This window comes from Tribolium castaneum, chromosome 7, assembly GCF_031307605.1.
Source record: "Tribolium castaneum strain GA2 chromosome 7, icTriCast1.1, whole genome shotgun sequence".
Lineage (NCBI taxonomy): Eukaryota > Metazoa > Arthropoda > Insecta > Coleoptera > Tenebrionidae > Tribolium > Tribolium castaneum.
This window is the reverse complement of record NC_087400.1, coordinates 17,485,704-17,513,603: the sequence shown is the minus strand read 5'-3', so window position 1 is coordinate 17,513,603 and position 27,900 is coordinate 17,485,704. Positions and strand designations below refer to the sequence as shown.

The 27,900-nt window shown below is 34.9% G+C and overlaps 1 protein-coding gene across 12 annotated transcripts; it reads right to left on the bottom strand.

The window, feature by feature from the left end:
- Positions 1-231: 231 nt before the first annotated feature.
- Positions 232-27,900, bottom strand: LOC103315180 (receptor-type tyrosine-protein phosphatase epsilon). 12 transcript variants are annotated; one of them, XM_064358109.1, is made up of 24 exons: positions 27,842-27,859; positions 27,615-27,797; positions 27,313-27,563; positions 27,122-27,260; positions 26,934-27,069; positions 10,390-10,612; positions 10,109-10,344; positions 7,384-7,761; positions 7,057-7,333; positions 6,904-6,949; positions 6,775-6,854; positions 5,895-5,937; positions 5,466-5,842; positions 5,316-5,409; positions 5,190-5,266; positions 4,998-5,138; positions 4,670-4,941; positions 4,477-4,612; positions 4,225-4,426; positions 3,832-3,971; positions 1,438-1,563; positions 1,256-1,383; positions 720-855; positions 232-661 (listed from the first exon to the last, which is right to left on the bottom strand). In XM_064358109.1, exons 2-24 carry the CDS (start codon positions 27,706-27,708, stop codon positions 566-568), a joined length of 3,828 nt encoding a protein of 1,275 aa, XP_064214179.1. In that variant the 5' UTR covers positions 27,709-27,797; positions 27,842-27,859; the 3' UTR covers positions 232-565. The 12 variants fall into 12 exon arrangements, 6 of the variants coding, with proteins under 6 accessions (XP_064214179.1, XP_064214180.1, XP_064214178.1 ...); XM_064358110.1 differs by having other exon boundaries at positions 27,313-27,335; positions 27,615-27,899; XM_064358108.1 differs by having other exon boundaries at positions 27,615-27,898.

The following is a 27,900-nucleotide window of genomic DNA, read 5'->3' as shown; positions in this document are numbered from 1 at the left end:
AAAAATATGGGACAGAGTGCGAATTGGTAAAACTTTGAAATTTTTTTAAATGTAGTTTAAGATATAATATTTGCACTATTTTTATCTCCTATTATTGAAGATTGAAGACAAATTCCGGAGTTGACGTCACTTTTAATTTTCATGATGCTGCCGGGAGTTCAGACACAGCCTTAATTTTTTTGAAGTGCATGAATAATTTATAACAACAAAGTTCAAAAGAAAAACAGCCAGTATTTATGTTTATTTATTATATATTATAATATTTTTTTTATGAAAAAAGTTCCAGTTTATGAACATGCGTCTCTTAAGGGTTACCATTGTTAAAAATCTGAATATCACAATAAATTGTTTGGCACAACTTCTAATAGTCACCCGGTTGATGTCAGTGACGTTTTGTCATTTTAGAGTTTTGCAAGTTATGAGAAGGCAAACTGGACATTACAGCTTGCTTTATTGTATTCTATATTTTCAGGAAGTGTCAAACATGTGCCATTTTCAATTTCTATCCATCATTTATCAATCTAACCTAAATTAAGTAATTAACATTTTCTAAACTGCAGCTTAGTTATTTAGTATTCGGACTGCACTCATCAATTAGTGTATATTCGCCAAAGTTTTCTAAATATTTAGAAATACATGTATTTAACATTTGTAAATGTTTCTGTAAAAAGAAAGTATTAGTAATTATGTAAACCAATACAACAATACAAAATATTTACCTTAGTATTAAAAAATTCAATACCAGTTCTTCTTGCAACACGTATAGCATTAACAATATCAATTTTGTTTTCTGCTTTGAACTTGTCTGTTATGTAAGCTAATACTAGAAATAGCCCACACGTTGTAACGCCGTCACTGAATTAAAAAAAGGCATTATGAACTTATTAAACAGTAAAATTAGTAATAATACGTATAATACAGGGATTTTCACGAATAGCAATACCTATTTTTTCACGATTTGAATGCATTCTATCTACGTTTTATGCACACGTGAAAGCAACTGGAAAATTTATTAACAAAAGAAGACTCAAAACTGTGAAATTGCCGGCAATGGTGTTCGAAATAGGTGCCGGTAAAGAATTTTTTGATTTTGCTGTTAATTTCACATTCTTGTAGAGTTCTGGACCAAAGCTGATATTCTCTAGTTTGTACACTTATTTAGAAAATTTTGTTAGATTTGGATGACTAACATATAGTATATTTTACTTTACAGTACTATTTACTCGTGAATAACCCCGTATAAGAGCTGCTTTACCTGCAAGAAACAACAATTTTATTATGTTTTTTAACATCGCATATTAACGTTAGGATGTTGTTAGCAAAAGTTGGTGATTGCTTCGCATCTTTAACTTCATACAGTAGGATCTCTGATTTGTGCTGAATCTGGAAACAATTTCCCAGCGTAATATATTACCTTACTTTGCAGATACAACTTACCGTTTGTGTAATTTTATGATAAATTAGCAAAGACATTGTTCTTAAGACAAAAGCTGGAGTTTCTGTTACTTTGATAAATTCTATGTTAATAACAACGTTTTCATAAACTCTTCTGCAAGGATACAACTGCAACAATACAGAATTCTAGGGTATAATAGTTTCGTAAAAATAGGTATTTTTAATAGGTACTTACATTCGTGTGTGTAAAATTTTGCAGGGCGAAATTAATAATTACGTAATTTTTTATATCCAGAGTGTCGAGTTGGAAAAGACAATTATTGACTTTCAAATATTAGAAAATCATTATGTTTTACCAAAGCTATAAGTTACTAACCCTTTAACTCCCTTAAAATTATTTTTAAATATTCTGGGTGTTTCCGAATGGAGCTGCAATACTATTTTTTAAAATAAATCATCAAATAAGAAAAAATAAAGTTGAGTGCTGACATCAAGAAGGTTTTGGAAAATACGATGACAAATTCAGATTCCTTGTAAAAAAGTGCCTAAAGAACGTCCTAATTAAAAATGTCTAGTTCGTTTGGTTTTCGCTTAAAAAAAAATTGAAAATTATAAATGTTTGATTTTTGATAATTATTCAAAAACTAAAAATCACGCATCAAATTTTCTTTCAGATAATTGTTGAGCGTAAAAATGAGCAACTTTGCCCTTACCTACTCTAAAATGAAATTTTACGAAAAAATTGATTATTGACATCACTGAAATTACAGTTCTTAACTGAAAAAAATACAGCGTGGCCCAGCACAGATCCCGTCTTCTGTAGCTCAGTTATTAGTAGAGTTAGATTTTTTATATTTTGTAGACGTTATTTATACTTTGGGACGTTTTCTAGAAAAGAATTTTTGACTATACACAGTCCCAAAATAGTATTACGTCATAAAATATTTTTTTAATGGCATATTATTATTTTTTAGGGCTCATTAGGATGTCTTTGTAGCTTCTTACATGTCCCCAATGTTTTTTAAATGGATTGAGGGATTACTGTTAAAAAAATAAAAATCAAAAGAAATCGATTTTACACCTTAAGATTTGAAAATTAATAAAAAATAGAAACGGTGTTTTCTTGATAACATTATTAGTACGTACATACGTCTTGAACAAGGTCTAAGTCTATAAGTCTATTGATTGAACTGAATTATAACAGGACGTATACAATTTATTTTTAAATTTAAGAGGTTTAAATTTTTATATAATTTCTATGGAATTATTAGTTTTTGTGGTAGGTGTAGTAAAGAATATTTTTAGGAGACTCACTTTATATATTGCATAGAATTTGTGAACTATTTTTCTTTTCTTTTCTCTATCTAAAGTCATAAGCTTTTATTATCCAAATTTCGATTTCAAATTGATTTTGAATAACTTTTTATTAATTGCAACAAATTGTACACAACCGTAAATGATTCTCATCTAGTCATCTGTGAATTTCCCATGTAAAATCAGAAATGCCGCTTTATAGAGTTAATAACAGGCATTTAAATACTGAATATTATCATTTTCCATTTATTAAGTCTCAAATTCGGAAATAAGCTTCGACAATAAAAGTGTTTTCTTGTATAGTGCAACAATTTAGTTGCATTTTAACAAAATTTTTAAATTTAAGTAACTGACAATTTGTGAATTTCACAATCAACAGTTTTGACATTTATTGACAGAGAATACAATTGAACAGAGCGGCATCATTTTTTTTACACGTAAACCAATTTCAAAGTTAACTAGATGAGGATCATTTAAAAACACATTGTATAACTGTTATAAACACTAGATAACTTGATATTTATTTTTTATAAAGCACGTTAAAATCATTGAGAACGTCCACATCTGTAAAAAGGGCGCCTTAACTTTTGAAGGTTTTTCCTATACTTGAGTTTTTTTTATATGTTAAAATTTGCCTTTAATTCGTTCTCGCTGGCCTCATCTTAGCTGGCGCCCCTTACAGGTAACATTTGTTACAGTATTATGAAAAAAAGTATTTATGATTTATTTTATTATTTTTAGAGACCTTGATAGTAATATTTTTACATTTCAGAACTTTTGTACATTTGTAGCCGACTGAACTCCCAATTTGTCCAACCTCAACTCCTCCAGGCGTAGATAAAACATAGTATACGTATTACATATTTACCGTACGTAAATGTAAATAACTATTAAAGTGTAAGATTTGGGCACGAAAACATCATAGTTAAACGAGAAAAAGTAACGTTTGTAACCAAAAAGTATACAGTACGAAGTATTTTTGTATATGTCTTGAGATTTCCGAAACTGGAGTTTTTCATCAGAAATTAACTCGAAGTATTTCTTATTTTCGGAGTTTGCATATCTCTATAGGAAGATGCAAAATGCATGTATTTTTATTAATCTTAGTTGTAAAATACTTACTTGCATTGTCACGTTGCTTAAAGATACAATACAATCTACAGACTTATCAGCAACTAACATCCAGAACGCAGCTGATTTATTTTCAACATTTCTTCTTAGTTGTGTAACTATATAGTTCTCATGTTTTCCATAGCCATCAGCTTAAAATATTAAGTTCATTAAAATTTTTTGTTGAATTGACACTGCTTAAATATTATTAAGTCTCCAATTCCAAAATAAGCTTCAATAATAATTCAATAATTTCTTGCCCGGTGTAAAAATTTAGCTGCATTTTAGCGAAATTTTCAAAAGAAATTAATTGAATTGAACAGAGGGGCAAAAATTTTTTTTATTTGTAAATCAATTTCAAAGTTAATTAGATGAGAATCATTTAAAAACACATTGTATAATTACCAAAAATTGTAGGAATATTGGTTTCTGTAGCTTTGGGCATCCAAGATCGAACAATTTTGTCATAGTAGCATAATTCTTCAATGTATTTCAACAAATTTTTAGCATCTTTTTCTTGAAGACTTTCAGTTGCACTATCTGTTAATGGACAATCTTCTTCCATTATATATTCTGATATCAATAAGTGAACTAATATATATTGTTGCTAAAATTTATTTTTCAAGCGTCAGTACACAAACAATTAATTTTCCATACCGACGAATTTATAAGACTGCATCTTTGTTCTGCCAATTTCTTAGCCAAGTCGTAAATATTAACAGTGTTGCAACTTTTAAGCATTTTTAGTGCCATATCGCACAGGATTAAAACACCCGTTCTAGTTGTACCATACCTGAAAACATTAGATGTTTTTCGTAAAGGAACAATTTCTTATTAGATTGTTAGCTACCCAGAATGTATTAAAACTGGATGCAAAGTTTTTTCGTATAATTGATTTATTTCTTTGACAACTGGCATTAAATCATTTGAATAAAGAAGTTGACTATCAGATTGCCAATGTATGTGAATATGACAAATTTCTCGTTGGAATTTCAAGTAACGAACTTTTAACTTTCTTTTGACATAATATTCATAGTTTTCTTCATCAATTAATTCCACTATGATGCGGCCACATTCAAAAATTGAATCTACTTTTGGAGGTAGATATTCGGCACATAGTCTCTAAAAAGAGAAAACAAAGTTTTATCTACCAATACCAACTCATCAATAATTCTAACTTTATTTCCGTCGTCATTTATAAAATTTGTCGCCATTACTATTACTTCAACTTTTTCTTGCCAAATCATTCTCCAAAAATCTCGTAGCGTGTAATATTTTGGCCCTTGACTCGCGATGTATGCCTTGGAGCGATCAACACCCTAAAATGTCTTTTATTTAAAAATTAACAACTTATTCTTAAATATACGTACGTTAATATAACTAGCATTTATGTAATCGCCTGTTCCCACTCCGTCCAGCTTTTTAAGAACAACTCTATTATAATCATCTAAAACGCATTTAAAAAATAACCTTGTAATCTTAACACTGTATATTACATGGAAGGTTATTTCGTTTACAATGTCGGTTTTTATTATTATTTATATTTCTTAATGCTTCCCACGTTGTTTTGTCCGTAACAGTTGGCAATTTCTAAGTATTCAGCATTAAGCATATAACTTGTAAACAATTTTATAAAATAATCTTACTAGGAAACCATCTTCTAATTCGTTGGTTTCTAAGTTGCAAATCAAATATTCAATAAAGTTTTCTTTTTTAATATTTCTTAAATTATGGCTCTCAATTACAATATTTTGTAGTGGTATAGTTTCTGGTCTTCTGTCCATATCAGTTTTGACACATATTTTCTTCAGTTGCTTTTTAAAAATAATTATAGCAACAATAAAAAGCAGTAACTGTGGAACAAGAATAAAAATCATTGTAATTGTCAGGGAAATATCTTCTTCATTGTCTCTATCCGGACGAACTGTTATAGTATTGATTGCACCGGTAACATTAATTGCAGTTTTTGTTTTTCGGTTTACAAGACTGGGAGTCCTAGGTGACTGGGTAGAATTTTTATATTCTGCAAATTTAAAAATATTAATAAATAATTATTTCTTTTCTAAAAGCCATACTAGTTATCGTCGTATCTGACGAAAGATGAGATGCCTTTACATCCTAAAAATTAAAAGCTCCACATTATAAAACATATAATGTGTTCAACATTAGTTGTTTATCAAATCATCTATGAAATTTGAACGTAATGTGCCGCCTAATTTAAATTATGAATTACGTCAAAGTGACAGATTCGTTAAAATAATGTAAATACGCATCGAATCTAAAAACAAAAGAATACACAACAGCAAAAATCATGTGCTCAGTTAATCACGCATATAATTGTAAATTAAGTTAATGACGCTTCTATAAATCGACCCTTAGAACCGATTTACAGAACATTTTAATTGCAATTAAATTTTAATCGCGATTAACTTGACATATGTTAATGCATTTTAAATGGCAACTTAATTTTAATTAGTTTAGTTCTGAATTATATCTTAATTTCGCTTTCTGTAAACCGGTTCTTAGATTACAATTGTTAATTAAACGAAGCGGCACATTGAATTTGAATTTCATAGTCGACATGATGAACAATCATTTTTGAACACATTGTAATATTAAGTATTGTTATTTTTTATTTTAAGTATTCTAATTTTTTGTTTATATTCTAAAATATTCACGCTGGGTTGTTTTAAAAAAGTCACCCTGTATGATCATAATCAAAATTCATTTTTATAAAATTAAGGACCGGTTTATAGAAGCGTGATTAATTTAATCCGCAATTAAATGCGTGATTAACTAATCACGTGACCAAATTTAAGCAATTTGGTTGGTCCATTCGCGTTGTTAAGTTTTACCAACGAGTTAAATTGTAACAGAGCTTTCTTTAAACCGGCTCTTAATCTTTTGATTATTGATATATTGTTTGTGATGTGATACAGACTAATACATACTTACCGATGGCTTAGTCACATTGTCTTTGCTGAAATTATTCGTTTTCTCTTTATAATTCGTAGCCATATGTGACGTTTGAGAATCTGCAAATGCAAGTTTGAAATTTTATTTTAAATTACATTAAAAACATACTTGTTATTGGTTTATTCGACATTGGACGAGTCTCTGCATGTATCACCTAGAAATTAAAGTTCCTATATTAAAATATAAAATTACATCAACCATGGAACTTTGAATTAGTTGTGTACTTATTCCAAAAATGTAAACAAACTCACAGTAACTTACTAGTATATATTTACTAAAATCGTAAGTGAAAATTTTTGGTGCTATAAAACCTCCAGATCCTTTGTGCCCTTTGTGAAAGAGACCTACACCAGATAATGGAGTTGGAATAGTACTATTAACAGGTTGGGCGTCGAAGAATGGTATCGTCGTTTGTCCGGCGTCCTTTTGGTAGTCTGTATTAGTAAATTTAATACACTTGTTTTTTGAGAAATCAGTGGACGCCAAATTTTTACGAATAGGAATGTCTGGTGACTCTAACTTAACATTTTCCTTAAATCTACAAGTTAAAAAAATTACGGAAAATTGAGATCTAATTGTTAATTTTACTTATGCCTCCAATAGAAATTTGGTGTGCTTTTAAATGTACTACAATTTGGATTTTTTTCTAGTTTTCCAGTGTTAAAATCGAATGCTGTTGTCACAACTTGTAAACTTAAACTATCCATTTTTTTAATGAATCTAACACCTGTTACAACTGATCCTTCTTCGGCCTTTATTTCAGTTAACTCTATAATTCGTCCTTCCCAAGAGAATGTATGATAATCTTGTCCCTTAGAAATATATCTATCAGTGATTTTATAATCTTCAGGGGGGACCCATTGAACAGTTTTTGGATCAACATAACCCCTTTGAAGAAGTTTTCCTTCTTGTACTTGCAAATGAATGATTCGATTGTGTTTAATGAATCTCAAGCCTGTGACAACTCTAAAATATAATAATTTATTCTTATACCCTATACCTGAGCCACCAACTCAATGGTGTGTGGTAGAGAAATGCTAACAAATAAAGGACGAAATAGTAAAAAAATCGATGTATTTCAGTAACTGATAAATAAATTAAGGTTGTGTCTAAACTCCCGGCACCGGTATCCACACCAATCCCGGCAGCGTCATGAACATTGAAAGTGACGTCACCAACGACCGGTATTTGTCTTCAATTATAGTTTTTTGCACATCCGGCAATATCAACGGGTGCGCAAAGCTATTATTTTAGATAAATGTAATTTATTTTCACTAAAAGCTGTACTATGAAATCGTGCCTGTGCTAAAGTACCTTCGTACTGTGACTAAAGTTGTTTTATTTTCAAATTTTTTATATGATTTTGGGGCGTAAATAAATATTGGATTGTGGGCCAATGTCGAGATGAGATTATATCAGATATATTCAAAATTGGACTAAAGTTTTATACTTAATTGGAAGTAGAAAAGTCCCTGAATTATTACGAGAAACAAAACTTTACAAAGCTGTGGAAACGTAGTGCACGTCTTAATTAAACGATTTTAAATACACCTGACATGTAACAGGCCAAACAATAATCCTGGCCTCACCTATAAGTTAAGGTAAAGATTTATTTACGTCCTAAATTTAGTATTAAAATGAAGTATTAGTAGTAGTATTAGTATTAGTAGTATTAAAATGAAACACAGTACCTACCTACTTTAGCAAAGACACAATTTCACAGTCAATTGGCTATGAAAATTAATTATTTATATAAAAAATAACTTTGCACATCGATTGATATTGTTGTTTGTCGCGCCGATTGTGCAGAAAGCCATAACAAATACCGGTCGTTGGTCGTTGGTGACGTCACTTCCAATATTCATGACGATGCCGGGATTGGAGTGGATACCGGTGCCGGGAGTTTAGACACAGCCACAAATTAAATGTGGGAACGTTGTCTACAATAATTGTGATCGCAATAGAATGTGATCAACAATAAAAATAACTTATGTTTGAAACGTTACAATTTGTCTAAGTTTTCTTAGTTATTTCCTTAGGGTTGAGTGTTTCTAACGTAAAATGAGCTTCAATATCTAAATTTGCCATGTTTTTGGATTTATTTCCTTAGGATTGAGTGTTTCTAACATAAAATGAGCTTCAGAATCTAAATTTGCATGAATCATCGCTGTGACTAACCGTTTGAAAAATATCCTCAAAAATTTAATCTCGTCACAGTTTGTCTAAACCAAAGTTTTTTTTATTATTTACTAAGTTTTCTGAGTTATCTTTAGGATCGAGAGTTTTCAAGGTAAAATGACCGGCGGAATCCAAATTTCCAAAAAATCAAATCGCCACGATTAACCATTCGGTAAATATTCGGTCTGCTGATCTGAGACTTGGGTGCCAATCGCAAGATACTGCACAGATCGGAAAAAAAACACCATTCATGCACAACATCATTGTAAATATGCATACAAAAATTAAACCCAATACTAGCAATAGCAAGCAAAAAACCACCTTTAGAATAAATTACCGCTTTTAAAATTTAATTGGAAGGAAGTGCCGGATGGAGGCGCCACATTGGTTTCCGGAAGAAAATTGTTGTCGAGTTTAAGATATGTATAAAAGTAAAAAAAGAGTAAAAACACATTTTTTATAATTTTACAGTTCTTGAGAATCGCCTTAATAATTGTTTTATACTTTGCGTATATAATAGTTTATTAATTAACGTAGAGTGTACTTTAATGAATTTAAATATATTTAGATTTCAGGAGTTTCATCGATAATGCGTGAAATACACGTACAATCGATTTAATCATTAATTCTTCTTTATTAACTATTTATTATTTATTACCGTTACCAACTGACACAAAATTCCCTTGACGACAAAATTTGTTTTATTAAAATAAGAAAAAAGGGAGCACAAAGTACAAAAATTTGCATAAAATGCTCGTTTTATAGGGGTTTTGGCGCACCTACGGCTCGTTTAGTAACTAGTAATTCGTGCGCCAAATCAACTTTTATAAAACTTGTTTTTTAATATACTATTAATTTTTTTAAATTAAAAAAAATGCTAGGGACTGATAAAAAATTTAAAAATAATTATTCATCAGTGTGTTAGGAAATGATTATTAAGTATGAAACATAAAAACATTATAAAATGATGAAAACTGAAGGAGTTAACAAAATAAATTTGGAGCTCCAGATTTTTGTAAATACGACTTTAGAAATTTTTTCAAAAATTTTCCACTAATCTACACAAATATTTTTCAACAACGTGTCACTGAGTTGATGCGCCGGTTTTTAAGCAGTCCTGTATAAAAAGTTTTACCTGTTATCACTTATATTAACCATACTAATCCGTAAATTAATATATCTATCAGAAGATAAAGTGTGACTCTCCTCACACAAACAAAAACAATAAGGACATTGAAAAGTTGGCAAATAGCTGTAGTATTTGTTTAATTCCAAAACTGTCGTTTCGCTGTTGCATGGTTCTTTTGTTCCAAAAAATGTTCCTTTATGTAATTTTATGTGGTAATATCTTCTGTTATCCTCAGGGAAATTCTTAAGGGAAATAGTTTTTGTACGTAAAAGAGGTCATATACTTACAGCAGGACAGATTTCCATTGTTGAATCAATAGACGTACTACAACTAATGATTCTGGCACAAGGAATTTCTTCTTTACACCATGCTTTATCATAAACACATTGTTGAAATTTTGTCATTTTAAAAGACTTACAATCGTTTACGCATCGCCCTTGGGGGTCCAAATTTCTTTGGTGTACTAAGTAACCATGAAGGAAGTTGGTAATTTCCAAGTATGTTTCGCCTAAAAACGAATTTATAAAGATTATAGGTAAACTTGGAATTTTTTATTCTGCGCCTTGAAGTCGTAAACGAAGTAGAGCTTTTCAACATGTTTAAGCGGAAAATGTCTATCATTCAGAGAAATACGCAAGTAATGTTCTCTTAAAACAGTTATTAGCAGCTCTAGAGTGAAGCCGTACCATATGAAAATGGAGTGTCGTGCTCTGTGGCCCTTAGTGCACGTACAAATAAGGCTGTCTCATAGGTCGATTCAATGGACTGTTAAAATTTAACTCTGGTTCAAATTCAAAATCTAGGAATTTTATTGGTTATTACCATGGAAGGAAAAACTTGTGGAGAGAAGGTGCCCTATAGGAACCTAAAGGGTCAGTCAAGTTTTACACTCATCTTTTTATAATTTATCTAAAATTGTAAAAAAATCGTATGTGATTTTGGTACAAAAAGTGCGAAGTAGAAAAAATACTGTATGATATCTCGTTTATAAGGAATTTTGTCGCACTTCTTAAATTCGTGCATGCGACAAAATGCGTCTTATAATACCATAATATACTACATTATTTGATAAAACAATAATCATTGTTTCAATAAATTAGTCGTTGATATGACTATTGGTCGACCGCACTTCTGATGAGGTTGAATTGGAAATGTATAAAATTTTACAATTTTGTTGTTTTAGAGGGCTGGACCAAAAAGGTTTATATGCAACACTTCCCCAAGATAGTTTTAGCGGACTCATCTCATTAAGGACTCGGCTCTTTTGTCGCCTCGTTCTTAATCCGATTCGTCCGTTAAAACTTGTTACATAAATAAGAATTAAATGACTAGCATCTAGGGAATAAAATTAATATGCAATTAATTGGCTACGTTTGAAAAGAAAACACTGCGTATTAATATTTTCTCGTCATGTAATTTTATGTATTGTGAATTATTCTGAATGTTTGTGTTCAAGCTTTTTTTTAAACTATGGGTGTGTGTTAAATAAAAATTATAAAACAAATATTTATTATGTACACTTAGGTTGTAATTCTACGAAGTTTTTTTGTTGATTTTCGAGCGGTGCTAAAGTACTAGCGGCTAGCCCCTGCCGGTCTACAAATGTTCGCTCAGTCGAAATGTTGCGAGCGAGGTCGGAACAGTACGAACGGAGACCATAACGGACTTCTCATTTCAGCTGGGCATATTGGAATAGTGGTTTTTATGGAAATATGTTGCGCGTGGCTGGGGCTTCGCCCCAGTTAACTAAAAGGAAACAAACCCCACGACCAATTAAACTCGAAAACGTGGAACTCGAAACGTGGAATAGTGTTTTTTTATGGAGCTAGGGTGGCGTACAGTTCATAAACATAAACACTATTCCACGTTTCGAGTTCCACGTTTTCGAGTTTAATTGGTCGTGGGGTTTGTTTCCTTTTAGTTAACTGGGGCGAAGCCCCAGCCACGCGCAACATATTTCCATAAAAACCACTATTCCAATATGCCCAGCTGAAATGAGAAGTCCGTTATGGTCTCCGTTCGTACTATTCCGACCTCGCTCGCAACATTTCGACTGAGCGAACATTTGTAGACCGGCAGGGGCTAGCCGCTAGTTGCTAAAGTCGGTTCCCCTTCTTTTTGTGACTAGCGGCTAGCCCCTGCCGGTCTACAAATGTTCGCTCAGTCGAAATGTTGCGAGCGAGGTCGGAACAGTACGAACGGAGACCATAACGGACTTCTCATTTCAGCTGGGCATATTGGAATAGTGGTTTTTATGGAAATATGTTGCGCGTGGCTGGGGCTTCGCCCCAGTTAACTAAAAGGAAACAAACCCCACGACCAATTAAACTCGAAAACGTGGAACTCGAAACGTGGAATAGTGTTTATGTTTATGAACTGTACGCCACCCTAGCTCCATAAAAAAACACTATTCCACGTTTCGAGTTCCACGTTTTCGAGTTTAATTGGTCGTGGGGTTTGTTTCCTTTTAGTTAACTGGGGCGAAGCCCCAGCCACGCGCAACATATTTCCATAAAAACCACTATTCCAATATGCCCAGCTGAAATGAGAAGTCCGTTATGGTCTCCGTTCGTACTGTTCCGACCTCGCTCGCAACATTTCGACTGAGCGAACATTTGTAGACCGGCAGGGGCTAGCCGCTAGTCGGCGCAACCATGTCTCTACTAACCATGGGATTTTATGGCGTCAAATTATTTAGGTTCTGTTTGCTTTAAACATGTTTTCTTAATACTCTATGGTGGGGCGCCACTGAACCAGATTTAAACAGTAACATTTTAAAGTTTCCTTAATTTAAAACACTTTGTTAGGATTAGTTTCATAATAGAATTTAAAAGAGCATTAAAGTAAATGTTGTTTATAATGTGCTAGTTATTACAGCTTTATTGACAAAAATGTCACATTCTAAATCAACATTTAATTTAAAGTCCCTTTATTTCGATTATGAAACTGACCCTTACATACTATTTGTGGTGCTGAACTGTGTAATAACTCCAAATGTCTTAGAATTTACGTTAGAATTGTAATAAGACAAAATTTTCGTTTTTTAATTTCGCTTCAAATGATATAAAAATATAAAAATAAACAAAATACAAAGTGTTCAAAAATGGATGTTCATCAAGTTGACTCTGGAATTCAAATTGATTGTACCGCTTTCTCCAAATGACTATTGTAATTTCTCTGTCAAATCTTTGAATTAGCTTTTTACTCACTTTTTGTATTATTCGGCAAAGTTCTTTGAAGGGTAAGGTTTGTTTTGATTTGTATTTTATATTTCAGTGATTTTTGATGTTTTGTATTCTATCGTTTTTGGATTCGAAGCCTTTTGCATTATTTTGACGGATCGGTCACTGATGGCATTCCCAATTTAAATTAAGCGACACATTACGTTCAAATTTCATAGGGGACTTGATAAACAACCATTTTTGAACACATTGTAAAAAGCTCTAAAATTTAAAAAGTTTACAAATAAACTGTAAACACCCTGTACTAATACTAATAAATCAAACTTACTTAATAAGTCTTTTAAACTATGCTTAACACTTGCTTAGCATTAACGTCGTCAAAAAAACACTGTTTCTATTTTTAATGATTTTTAAAACTAAAGATGTAAAACCGTTTTTTTTAGTTTTTATTTTTTTTTAACAGTAATCCCTGAACCCATTTGAAAACAAAATTAAGTACATGTAAGATGCTAAAAAGGTATCGTAATGAGCACAAAAAATAATAGTATGCCATTCAAAAAAATTATTATTATGACGTCATATCTTTTTGAGACACTCTGTATAATCAAAAATATTTTCCCGAAATGTGCCCAAGAGTACAAATAACATCATTAAAATATCAGAACTGGAACTTTAATAGTAACTGAGCTACAAAAGACGGGAGCTGGACTGGACCACTTTTTTACGTTTTTGATATAACTGGCCAACTCTTCTTAAGATTTTCATAAAAAAACTAAATCAACATTGAGATATTATAAGTATTTTAAAACAAAAATAACCTGTCGTTACTGTCCAAATTTTGGAGTTATTAATTAATAAACCACAAGAAGTTTGTATCTCTGGGGTAGTGTAAGGTACAAAGTCAAATCAAACTGACAACACCACGCATCTGTCAAACCGCTAAAAATGTGCACATACGGACATAGAATTTTTCACTTTAGGATTAGTTATGAGATAAATACAATGTGTTTTTTTATGATTCTTATCTAGTTAACTTTGAAATTGGTTTACATGGAAAAAGATTTGTGCCGCTCTACTCAATTGAATCCTGTGTCAATAAATGTCAAATTTGTCATTTATAAAATTCAATTAATTTCTTTTAAAAATTTCGTTAAAATGCAACTAAACTGTTACACCGTGCAAAAAACACTTTTAATATTGAAGCTTATTTCCGAATTGGAGACTTAATAAATTGAAAATGGTAATATTCGATGTCTAAATGCCATCATTAGTTCCATGAAGCGCCATTTTCTGATTTTACATGAGAAATTAACAGATTAGATGACAATCATTTAAAAACACATTGTATATTAAAAGTCGCAATTCCTGCGAGATGAGCCTAGCACAGGGGCCATCAAGAGGGTGTCGTTGAATGGTTTTTCGTTTATATTTCGAAAAAGGGACGTGCTTACAATAAAACCTTATTGCTTTCATTCGTTTAGCAAGTGATTTGGCTTAATTATTCTTCCTTTGTAATGCAATTATTAGACGCATTTGACATTTTTAATCGGAACTTGGAGAGTGTTGTCACATTTTACAAATGACACGTGATTGGCTTCGTTCACAGCTAAAATTTATTTTCTATTTCTGTTACAAAAACAGGCTCTTTAACCGTTTTTACAGAGGTCCACGAAAGCGCAATTTTCGACCACTTAAAAATTAAGTATAGGTACTGTGATGATCGCGGTATTTAAAATTTTATTTTATTAACCAGCGCAAAATATTCGGAGTCAGTTTAAACGTTTAGTTCTTTGACAATATTAATTCAACTTCAATTCAAAAGTTGCAACAAATTTTAATTTAACTTATTTATTCCTTTGTTAGCATTAAAATGTTTAGAAAATTATCGTTCCCACGAAACTTTCCAAGAACTGTTAAAAACGTTATAAATCGCCAAATTGGGTGGTCGAAAGGCCATGTGTTTTAACAAGTGGATATGCAAAGATATGGGGGTTGGCGACGGCCTGGCTCTGCACCACAGTCGCCCAGCTAATCCAATGATTTTCTCACAAAAGCATAATTAATTTACTTTCGTTTAAAATAGCCAAAATTTATTGATAAACCTAAAATTAAATCCAAAATTTTGTTTAGAAATTAACTAGTCACGTTTCAAAAAGAAAGGAATTTATGAGCCAATTTAAGGCACGTTGATGATCAGTAAACAACTCGAGAAAGAATCAAAATTTCATCTTATTCAAAAATTCCCGTAACGTTTCGTACCAAAAAGTTGAGTCTTTATGCAGTGTACTCCAGTCATCAAATAAAATTGAATAATTTATTTTATTCGGCGTAATTGTTAACAAATTGTTGCAAAACTTCAAGAACGAATTGGTCGATTGAAATTCATGTCTGTTAACTAGATTAGTATAGCCAAAACGACGTTGGTCAAGTGCCGCTTGAATAGGGGGTGTTGACAAATTCGTTACAGAACAGAGCTTTTTAAAAGAATATCAAATTACAAGCACACATGTGCATTCCTTATAAGAAATTACAGCGAAATTAACGTTTTCTTTGTTAAATCAACATCAGATCACGAAACCAGTAGTTTAGAAAAACACGCGAAATTTTTCTGAACATTTTGATGTAAAATTTAACCCTAATATTTAAGGCGCAGCCGTCGAAATTCGGATGTATAAATCATTCTATTTAATTAAATTATTGTAAGCAAAAAAATTGCATGACACGATTGCTGCCCGTTACTAACATAATCCTAAGAGGAAAGTAGACAGGAAAATCCCTAAGGAAATTGGAGAAAAACGCGGAAATGTTAAAATAGTACCGGTGTAGTACTGGGGGCGACATCTAACAAGGGGTAGTACGACCAAAATTACAGTTTCCTCACGGGGTTCTTCCTTATATTTTCTGTGTTATTTAAACAAACAAAATTTGTTGTTACACAAAATTCATTTCATTGTGTTCCCAAAAACAACTTCAGACCTGACAACAACCAATTTTGGAGTTTAATTTCTCTTTCAGGATATTTGGGGAAATTCCATAGCGTTCTTGTATTGTATTCAGTTCAGATCGACGATTACCAAATTTAATGTTTAATTATAATGAAATTGTTAATCGGAAAACACCCCAGCTGTTAATTAATAATAATATTTAGAAAGTTAAACAAGGTTTGATCAAATGCCAAGACATCATAAGAGTCAAATTTGCAAAATTTCGCATATGTGGAAACTACTTAACAAGGGTAGTGGGGTAAGCGAGTTAGTGTAGCTTACGCAAGATGAGCCCTTGACTTTAGGAGGGATTCGATTTTTGACGGTCTTTCGAGGTAGTCGATTGTCGTGTTGCCCTTTTAAATTTTTATAAATTTAAAAAACATCTTCGTTTACCTTTTAGTGCGTCTAAATTGTACTAAGTGCATTTAAGCGTAATTTTAAATTAAATTAATTTAAATTCTTGAATTAAGTGATAGCGTTAGTGATTAGTGAGTAAGTTAAAAACGAGACAAGTTTAGTGTTCGTTCGATTAGGTAGTGCTGCGAACTACAACACCTGGGAAGCAGCTAACCCCCTGCGTTAGGAGGATTAAAATTTCTAGGTAGGCCCTCAAAAGGATTAATTAATTTTTTATTCATTTAATATTATAATATTAAATCATTTAAGTCATTTCGAAATAGTGATCATTATCATTCATTTCATAAATTCTCTCGTAACCACCAAGTTATTAAGCATCGGAAATGCCGAAAAGACCAGTAATTATTTAAATTCTTGTGCTTCGTCTTACGTCAGCTATATAAATTTTAAATAAATCATTTTCAACTTAAAATAACTCGCAACAAACAATTTCATATTTTTCAATTCAACCATCCCACCTTTAAATTACAATATTAAAAGTTCTTTATATTCTTTGCTTCTAACTTCTAAATCTGTTACGACAAATTTGAGTGAAACGGCATCAAACAAATATTCAACTACAACAAAAGTCTAAATCCAAAACCCACGGTGCTATTCAAACTGTTGTACACAGATAATTTAAGGTTGCATACACCAAAATATTACGAAATAGAAGGATTTGTTGCTAGTTAAGGATAGGTTTAGAGTAGAACGATTTCTCTTCCGCAACGCGTTAGGCGATAAAGCAAAAGAGTGTTTCTCTTTTGCGTCCAGATCAGAAATTACAGGCTCGTGAGTTGGCCATCTTCATGGGAAGAGTCGTAGTCCCCGGGGACGCTCTTCCCCAACTTTAACAAGGTCTAAGACGCGGTGGCAGGTCGTAGTTTCCGCCCGTTGTACTTAGAATGGACGTTGTAATTCCCGTCCCAACGGCAAGTACTTCCACGTACTTGCAGGCTACTACGGACGATCGAGCAGACATAATCATCCGTGATTATCTGTAATAAACTGATATCGCGACATGGCAAAGTTCTGCACAAGTCTTTGTCAAAGCTCGTGGACGGAAAACTTTAGAGAGAAATTACTTCTACATTTATTCAGATTGATTTGTAAAAGCTTGTATGTCCGGGTTTTATTCGTAATTCATTCTAGGTGTTGATCACCTGACTTTTACCGGAGACGGAATTTCGGCACTAGGGCGCAAAATTCAATGCGATGCACGTATCAAAGATTCCGCGAGCATGTTATAATCCGCCTTTGGTACAAGTAATTTAGAAACGCGTTGTCAATTGCCTGGATCCTATGAGTTCGAGCAATATCATCTGAAACGTAGGTTAATTTATTTGGACATTATCGAATTAAATTAATTCATGTTAAATATTAACGTCATATCATATCAATAAAACTTTTTCGTATCACTCAGCAACTTCGAAACTATTTACTTGGAATTTCAAACGAATTGTGGTTACGACTCTGAGATATGTTTTGACGACATTACTATACAAAAACAAATAACAATTGGCCAAATTTGATCAAACTTTCATAACCATTGATTATTGTAATCCATCCAACGGAATATTCATTATTCTTGTAATAAATAACTTTGGAGGAAACTTGTGGTTTAAATTTCTTCTCCCATGCGTTTTGACACTACTTTGAATCCGGACTTGCGTTACGGATAAATCCGGAACCCTTTCTGATAAGAATTAAGATCAAATTACGATATCATTATAAGAGTGACTTCGTACATCAAAACAACACAACGTAGGTAAGTGAAATGATCATGTAGCGTATCAATTAACTAGACGAGCCAAACCATTTCGAAAAAAGAAAACAAAAGTAAAATTCAAGATTAATTAAATAAATCAATTAAAATAAGTTGTAAATCATTTAAACATCGATCAACCATCATCAATCACGGTCTCACTACATTTTTATTGGTGCCGTGACCAGGATTCAAAGTCATAAAGTGTCATTTCCGAGGGGAAAATTGCCGTAAATAAGATACTGCTGTGTTATTAAAATTTCTAGGACTCCAATTTATTTGATCGTTCGATACCCGAGATTGAAGGTTGTCGACATGGAAAACAACAGGAACACCGGAAACGCCGGAGCCCCACCGCAAGAAATGCCGACGTGGTTCGTTCGTTGGTTAAACTCCCAACAACCAAGGAATGTGCCAAACTTCGCGGCGCCATCGACGTCGACAGCGGTTCAAAGACCGCAAGCCATCCTTCAGGTACGTCCAAGTACCAGCGCCGCCGCTGATGTCGATGGTTGGCAAGTCACTCCACTACCTAGCGACGGGACGACTTCGCCAGAACCCGACCCGGAAATTCCGGTAGCTCCGGAACCAGCCCCTCTTGCGAGCCCTCTTGTGCAAGAGCCGGGAAGTTCGACCACATCAGCGACTTCGGGAGCAGTGATGGCCTCACCACCTATGCCAATCACAACAGACAATGTGGCCGCAATTTCCGGAGTACTCCGGAGCTTGCTGGATCGCCCACTCCCAGCTCCTGAACGACCATCTTTCGAAGGCCTGAAAAGGCAAAATCCGGTGAAATTCTTACGAGCCATTGAAGAATATGGACGTTTTTTCGGGCTCGACTCGCAGCGTCTTTTGGGAGTCGCCATGGATTGCTTGAAAGGCAATGCCAAACATTGGACGGGAATATTCCAGAAGAAGTGGCGTGGTTACGAGGACTTTCGACGGGACTTTCTCCGGACCTACTGGTCGGCCAAGCGTCAACGGGACATCAGATTTCAAATCGCTACAGGCCGCTATGACGAAACCAGGGGCACGATGCTGTCGCATTTTGCTTATTACGTCGACATGGCGAACATGTTAACAACACCTTTATCGGAGGAAGTGTTGCTGGATGAATTACTGCGTCACTTCCCCGAAAGAATACAGTCGTTGTGGGTATTAGAGAAAATCTGTACCACCACGGATGCCGCCGAATTCCTGGCAGCTCAAGAAATTCCGGGACAAAATCCGGGAGAGAAAACCAACATCGCTCCCAGGGAACGACCCCGCGCAACAGACCACCAGCGGCGTAACGAGCCAAAGCGCCCGCGGCCAAACATTGACCGCCACGAAGTAACTCGTCCTGCGGCTCCTGCAAATCGTGGAAATGGTTTCCCAAAACGCTCAAGTGACGAACAACAATGGCGCAACAACCAACCCAGCACCAGCAACAACCGTTGGCACAATAACAACGGAAACAACAGCAACAATCACTGGCGCAAAAACAACCCCAACGACAACCGCAACAACACAAGTTCGAGAGCGCAGGGTGAAACATCACGAAACTCCAAGAATTCGGGAAACGGGGGCGGAGTACAGGACGGGGCCTAAAGTACTCCGGCCAGCAGCACGGCCCACAAAGCGACAGCAGGAACCAACAATTGAGGACGGGAGAGAAACGTAAACGTTCAACTTCGTCACAGTCAACAGAAGGGGAAAACGATGCTCGACCGCGAGCATCCCAGGTTAAGTTAAATGTTTTTTCTATAATTAAATCCGCTGCCGCAGGTAACAACAACATACAAAGGGTCGTGCCGGAGATTAAGATCCAAATCTCTCAACAACAATCAGTCACCGCGCTTTTGGACACCGGAAGTGAAGTCAGCTGTATTTCCGAAGAAGTTTGGTCCAAGTTGATCGAGACCGGAAACAAACCGCCCACATTACCGGTTACCTCAATCCATCTTCGTGGAGCCATCGGCCAGCGAAGTTGCCAGGTTGTTATTCAGTGTTACCTGGAAATCAAAATCGACGAACATCTCTACCCCGTCGTGGCGCTTGTCGTTAAAAATTTAATCAAGCCAACCATTTTGGGAGCAGACTGGCTAAATGAACAACGCGCGGTCATCGATTTCGATAACAACGAAATCCTTTTGAGAAACGGGGAGAAGCACCACAGTTTTCCGTTTAGAAAAACCACGGAGATACCACCGGAACCGGAGGATTATGTGGAAGATCTTGTTGGTCACATCGAAGTCAATCATTCGGCGCCGATCACGACTTGTAACAAAAAGCAACACTTAGAGTCACCCAGTGCCCTACAAGCCAAGGTGGACCCATTAAAAATTCCTGAGGCCGAGAAACGGAAATTAATACACCTGCTGCAAGAGTACAGATGTATCTTTAGTTCGCGTCCAGGGCTAACACACAAATACACTCACGAAATAAAACTACACGACAAGACTCCCTTCTTGAAACGACCGTACCCAGTACCTTTTGCTCTACGTCCTGCCGTCGACGCCACAATTCAGGAAATGTTAGACTTGGGGGTAATAAAACGTGAGGCGTCACCTTACGCAAGTCCCATGACGGTAGTGAAAAAGAAAGATGGAACGGTGAGAATTTGCCTCGACGCCCGAATGATCAATTCCAAAATGATCGCCGATTGTGAGTCACCACCCGCTGCTGACGAATTATTACGTCGATTTCACGGAATTCGCTACATGTCCACCATTGATTTGAGATCGTCGTACTGGCAAATCCCACTTTCGCCAGAAAGCAGACAGTACACCGCCTTTCTGTACAACGGTCGCAGTTACACATACCAAGTCCTACCTTTCGGGTTAAAAACTGCTGTGGGTTCATTCAGTCGTGCAATGGACGTAGTGTTAGGAACAGAAGTTCGCGAATTCGTCGTGAATTATATCGACGATTTGTTAGTGGCTTCCGAAACGCTAAACGAACATTTAGAACATCTCCGACAAGTTTTCGAAAAATTGAAGCAAGCTAGAATGACGATAAATCTCGAAAAATCCAATTTCATACAAAAGGAAGTGAAATTTCTGGGGCACATTCTCACAATCAACGGTATCAAAGCCGACCCGAAAAAAATCAGCGCCATCCGAAATTTTCCGGTTCCCCAGAAAACTAAACACGTTCGAGCCTTCCTGGGACTTTGTAATTTTTATCGAAAATTTTGTGCTCGATACAGTGCAGGCACACAAGACTTAAACAAACTACTTCGAAAGGGTGAAAAATGGAGATGGGGACGAAATGAACAAGAAGCTTTCGATCGTGTGAAAGATCTGTTCCTCGAAGCTGTGTTGTTACGTTACCCCGACCTGAATAAAATATTCTACGTCCAAACTGACAGTTCTGGTTACGGATTGGGGGCGGAATTGTATCAAATTCAGGAAGACGGTTCGCGAGGTGTGATCGCTTTTGCAAGTCGCTCTTTGAAAGGACCCGAACTCAACTACACGACTACAGAAAAGGAATTACTCGGCGTCATTTTTGCCTTACACAAATTTCGAATCTACATCCAAGTCACAAAAATCATCATCCGAACCGACCACCAAGCTTTGAAATTTCTGAGCCGTTGTCGTTTGCTCAGTGAACGCCTAACTCGATGGACTTTGATACTAGGACAGTACGACTACGAAATCGAGTTGGTAAAAGGAAAGGATAATGTAGTTGCCGACATCCTGTCACGATACCCGTCCGACGGTGAAGCCAGTTATGAATATCCACGTGAACAACCAATAGTTGCAATGTTTGAAGTCAACAACACACCTGAAATTCTCCAACTGATGTCCGATCTCAAACAACACCAATCAGATGATCCTGTTTTGAGTCAAATAATTGCCAACAAACAATCCGGTGCAGCTGCTCCAGATGCGAGAACTCAACGGGTTTGGTCCCAATATAATTTCACAAATAATGTGTTAGTTCACAGATCTCAAAATTCAAACGACGTTTGCCTGGCCATACCTGAGAGTTTGGTAATTAAGCTCGTGGATTACCATCACCAACTCCTGGGCCATTTCGGGGCAACCAAAGTGTACAATTCCATGAAGCGCGAGTACTACTGGCCGAACATGTATCGTACAATTAAGAAACGTCTACGAAGTTGTGACCTTTGTCAGAAGACAAAAAGTTCCAACCGTCCACATCAGGGTCCATTAACGCCAATCCTTTACGACCACATTGGAGACCTAGTTTGCGTCGATTTCTATGGGCCTTTACCAACAGGTCGATTGGGGGCGTCCTATGTATTTGTGGTCATTGACGTCTTCAGCAAGTTTCTCAAACTTTACCCACTGAGAAAAGCCACCGCCAAAATCGCTGCCAAACGTCTCATAGAGGATTTCTCTGGGTACATCAAACCCAAATGTGTGTTAAGCGACCACGGGACACAATTTATTTCGAACACTTGGCAGAATAGTTTGAGAGCTGCCGACATTCAACCAACGCTCTCGTCGATTCGTCACCCAGAATCGAACCCTAGCGAGCGCGTAATGCGGGAGCTGGGGAGAATTTTCCGAGCGTATTGTAGAGAAAACCACACCAGTTGGGTCAACCATTTGAGCAACATCGAAGATTGTTTGAACTACGTGCCACACATCAGTACCGGATTTTCTCCATATGAAATCCTGTACGGCAGAACACCACCAAACCCACTAGATGCAGTCACATCGGGTTTACTGCCTGTACGTCCGCCACTCACGAGAGAAGAAATTCATGAAAAGGCTCGCGAATACTTGAGACATCACGCGAACTTACGGCAGAAAAACCAAAAGGGTGAAGTTACCGTACTGGAAATTGAAGATTGGGTCCTACTGAAGAACAAAGTGACTTCCGATACCAGAACCCACCAATTCGCCAAGTTCATGCCTTTGTACAGTGGTCCGTACAAAATAATCGCCAAGCCTCATCCAAACACATACCAAATCGCCGACCCAGTGACGAACGAAATTAAAGGTGTATACAACATGACAAATTTGAAATTCTACCACCGACGAGACGACTAAAATAAAACCGCAAGAAGTTCATGAGGGCCAATCTCGAGGCGTATCTACCAATTCGAGCGTTTCTGACATTATGGGCGCATCCACCATCTGGTGATTCCACCATTCCGACCACCAACCAGAGGACAGCAAACCTACACGCGGTGTCTTACGCTGCATCTACGAAGCAACGCAAGACAGGGGGCGAATGTGATGATCGCGGTATTTAAAATTTTATTTTATTAACCAGCGCAAAATATTCGGAGTCAGTTTAAACGTTTAGTTCTTTGACAATATTAATTCAACTTCAATTCAAAAGTTGCAACAAATTTTAATTTAACTTATTTATTCCTTTGTTAGCATTAAAATGTTTAGAAAATTATCGTTCCCACGAAACTTTCCAAGAACTGTTAAAAACGTTATAAATCGCCAAATTGGGTGGTCGAAAGGCCATGTGTTTTAACAAGTGGATATGCAAAGATATGGGGGTTGGCGACGGCCTGGCTCTGCACCACAGTCGCCCAGCTAATCCAATGATTTTCTCACAAAAGCATAATTAATTTACTTTCGTTTAAAATAGCCAAAATTTATTGATAAACCTAAAATTAAATCCAAAATTTTGTTTAGAAATTAACTAGTCACGTTTCAAAAAGAAAGGAATTTATGAGCCAATTTAAGGCACGTTGATGATCAGTAAACAACTCGAGAAAGAATCAAAATTTCATCTTATTCAAAAATTCCCGTAACGTTTCGTACCAAAAAGTTGAGTCTTTATGCAGTGTACTCCAGTCATCAAATAAAATTGAATAATTTATTTTATTCGGCGTAATTGTTAACAAATTGTTGCAAAACTTCAAGAACGAATTGGTCGATTGAAATTCATGTCTGTTAACTAGATTAGTATAGCCAAAACGACGTTGGTCAAGTGCCGCTTGAATAGGGGGTGTTGACAAATTCGTTACAGAACAGAGCTTTTTAAAAGAATATCAAATTACAAGCACACATGTGCATTCCTTATAAGAAATTACAGCGAAATTAACGTTTTCTTTGTTAAATCAACATCAGATCACGAAACCAGTAGTTTAGAAAAACACGCGAAATTTTTCTGAACATTTTGATGTAAAATTTAACCCTAATATTTAAGGCGCAGCCGTCGAAATTCGGATGTATAAATCATTCTATTTAATTAAATTATTGTAAGCAAAAAAATTGCATGACACGATTGCTGCCCGTTACTAACATAATCCTAAGAGGAAAGTAGACAGGAAAATCCCTAAGGAAATTGGAGAAAAACGCGGAAATGTTAAAATAGTACCGGTGTAGTACTGGGGGCGACATCTAACAAGGGGTAGTACGACCAAAATTACAGTTTCCTCACGGGGTTCTTCCTTATATTTTCTGTGTTATTTAAACAAACAAAATTTGTTGTTACACAAAATTCATTTCATTGTGTTCCCAAAAACAACTTCAGACCTGACAACAACCAATTTTGGAGTTTAATTTCTCTTTCAGGATATTTGGGGAAATTCCATAGCGTTCTTGTATTGTATTCAGTTCAGATCGACGATTACCAAATTTAATGTTTAATTATAATGAAATTGTTAATCGGAAAACACCCCAGCTGTTAATTAATAATAATATTTAGAAAGTTAAACAAGGTTTGATCAAATGCCAAGACATCATAAGAGTCAAATTTGCAAAATTTCGCATATGTGGAAACTACTTAACAAGGGTAGTGGGGTAAGCGAGTTAGTGTAGCTTACGCAAGATGAGCCCTTGACTTTAGGAGGGATTCGATTTTTGACGGTCTTTCGAGGTAGTCGATTGTCGTGTTGCCCTTTTAAATTTTTATAAATTTAAAAAACATCTTCGTTTACCTTTTAGTGCGTCTAAATTGTACTAAGTGCATTTAAGCGTAATTTTAAATTAAATTAATTTAAATTCTTGAATTAAGTGATAGCGTTAGTGATTAGTGAGTAAGTTAAAAACGAGACAAGTTTAGTGTTCGTTCGATTAGGTAGTGCTGCGAACTACAACACCTGGGAAGCAGCTAACCCCCTGCGTTAGGAGGATTAAAATTTCTAGGTAGGCCCTCAAAAGGATTAATTAATTTTTTATTCATTTAATATTATAATATTAAATCATTTAAGTCATTTCGAAATAGTGATCATTATCATTCATTTCATAAATTCTCTCGTAACCACCAAGTTATTAAGCATCGGAAATGCCGAAAAGACCAGTAATTATTTAAATTCTTGTGCTTCGTCTTACGTCAGCTATATAAATTTTAAATAAATCATTTTCAACTTAAAATAACTCGCAACAAACAATTTCATATTTTTCAATTCAACCATCCCACCTTTAAATTACAATATTAAAAGTTCTTTATATTCTTTGCTTCTAACTTCTAAATCTGTTACGACAAATTTGAGTGAAACGGCATCAAACAAATATTCAACTACAACAAAAGTCTAAATCCAAAACCCACGGTGCTATTCAAACTGTTGTACACAGATAATTTAAGGTTGCATACACCAAAATATTACGAAATAGAAGGATTTGTTGCTAGTTAAGGATAGGTTTAGAGTAGAACGATTTCTCTTCCGCAACGCGTTAGGCGATAAAGCAAAAGAGTGTTTCTCTTTTGCGTCCAGATCAGAAATTACAGGCTCGTGAGTTGGCCATCTTCATGGGAAGAGTCGTAGTCCCCGGGGACGCTCTTCCCCAACTTTAACAAGGTCTAAGACGCGGTGGCAGGTCGTAGTTTCCGCCCGTTGTACTTAGAATGGACGTTGTAATTCCCGTCCCAACGGCAAGTACTTCCACGTACTTGCAGGCTACTACGGACGATCGAGCAGACATAATCATCCGTGATTATCTGTAATAAACTGATATCGCGACATGGCAAAGTTCTGCACAAGTCTTTGTCAAAGCTCGTGGACGGAAAACTTTAGAGAGAAATTACTTCTACATTTATTCAGATTGATTTGTAAAAGCTTGTATGTCCGGGTTTTATTCGTAATTCATTCTAGGTGTTGATCACCTGACTTTTACCGGAGACGGAATTTCGGCACTAGGGCGCAAAATTCAATGCGATGCACGTATCAAAGATTCCGCGAGCATGTTATAATCCGCCTTTGGTACAAGTAATTTAGAAACGCGTTGTCAATTGCCTGGATCCTATGAGTTCGAGCAATATCATCTGAAACGTAGGTTAATTTATTTGGACATTATCGAATTAAATTAATTCATGTTAAATATTAACGTCATATCATATCAATAAAACTTTTTCGTATCACTCAGCAACTTCGAAACTATTTACTTGGAATTTCAAACGAATTGTGGTTACGACTCTGAGATATGTTTTGACGACATTACTATACAAAAACAAATAACAATTGGCCAAATTTGATCAAACTTTCATAACCATTGATTATTGTAATCCATCCAACGGAATATTCATTATTCTTGTAATAAATAACTTTGGAGGAAACTTGTGGTTTAAATTTCCCTTTAATATGCTTATCCGGATGGCATCTCCACATTTCTGTTGGTATTTTTTCAGCATAATGCTTCATCAGTCTTGTTATAATGTTAATGTCTACGATAAAATTATCTTGACTTTGTTGCATCTTACTACCAACGACAGCTATAAAAATATTACATTAATCTTTTGTTGTTTTCTACTTACCTTTGAGTACCTTGTTCGTACAAGTTTTTAATACTGAAAGCCGTTTGTTCGAGAACAAATGACTCACTGTGTATTAGTAGAATACCATTAATAAAATTGTCAAATAGCTGTCGTGAAGATTGAAATACATTACAGGAACCTTTATCCCCCTGTATTAAAGTTTTTAAGTTTATTGTAGTTTTTTTCTAATTAATGAATTACCCTCAAATTTTCCTGAAACATTTCTAAAAAATCTGAACTTGTTACTTGTTCGTAAATTTTTCCGCTCAAAAATACAACTGATGAGTTTGTTTTTGGTAAAATTATTTTCTTAGCTTCAGCAAGTAACATAGACTTGGCACTTTTTTTATAATTTCTGACAAGATTGTTCATTACATTAAAATGGGTGTAAATGGTTGTTATATCGACAACAGAAAAACCACTTGCAAGTGTAATGATATTCACACTTTGTTCTTCAAATAATTATTTTTTAATTCAATAATCTTTGAGTTTGAAAAACATACCATCTCTGTAAAGTGATTGGTTCAACCCTCCAATCTTAACGTAAATAGTTTCCAGTGTTGTAAAGACATATTCTTCTTTTTTATCGCCTGTCATATAATTATTATCGTCGATAATGTTGGAAAGATCTGTTAAGTTTTTTGTTATTTCAGACAATTCATAAATTAATTGTGGAGAAGTTTCCCCTACAACACATTTTATTGGTGATATTAGAAACACGTAAACTAACAAAACTTTTAACAAATGCATCACGAATATCAATTTTTAGACTATGAAATTAAAGGAGTT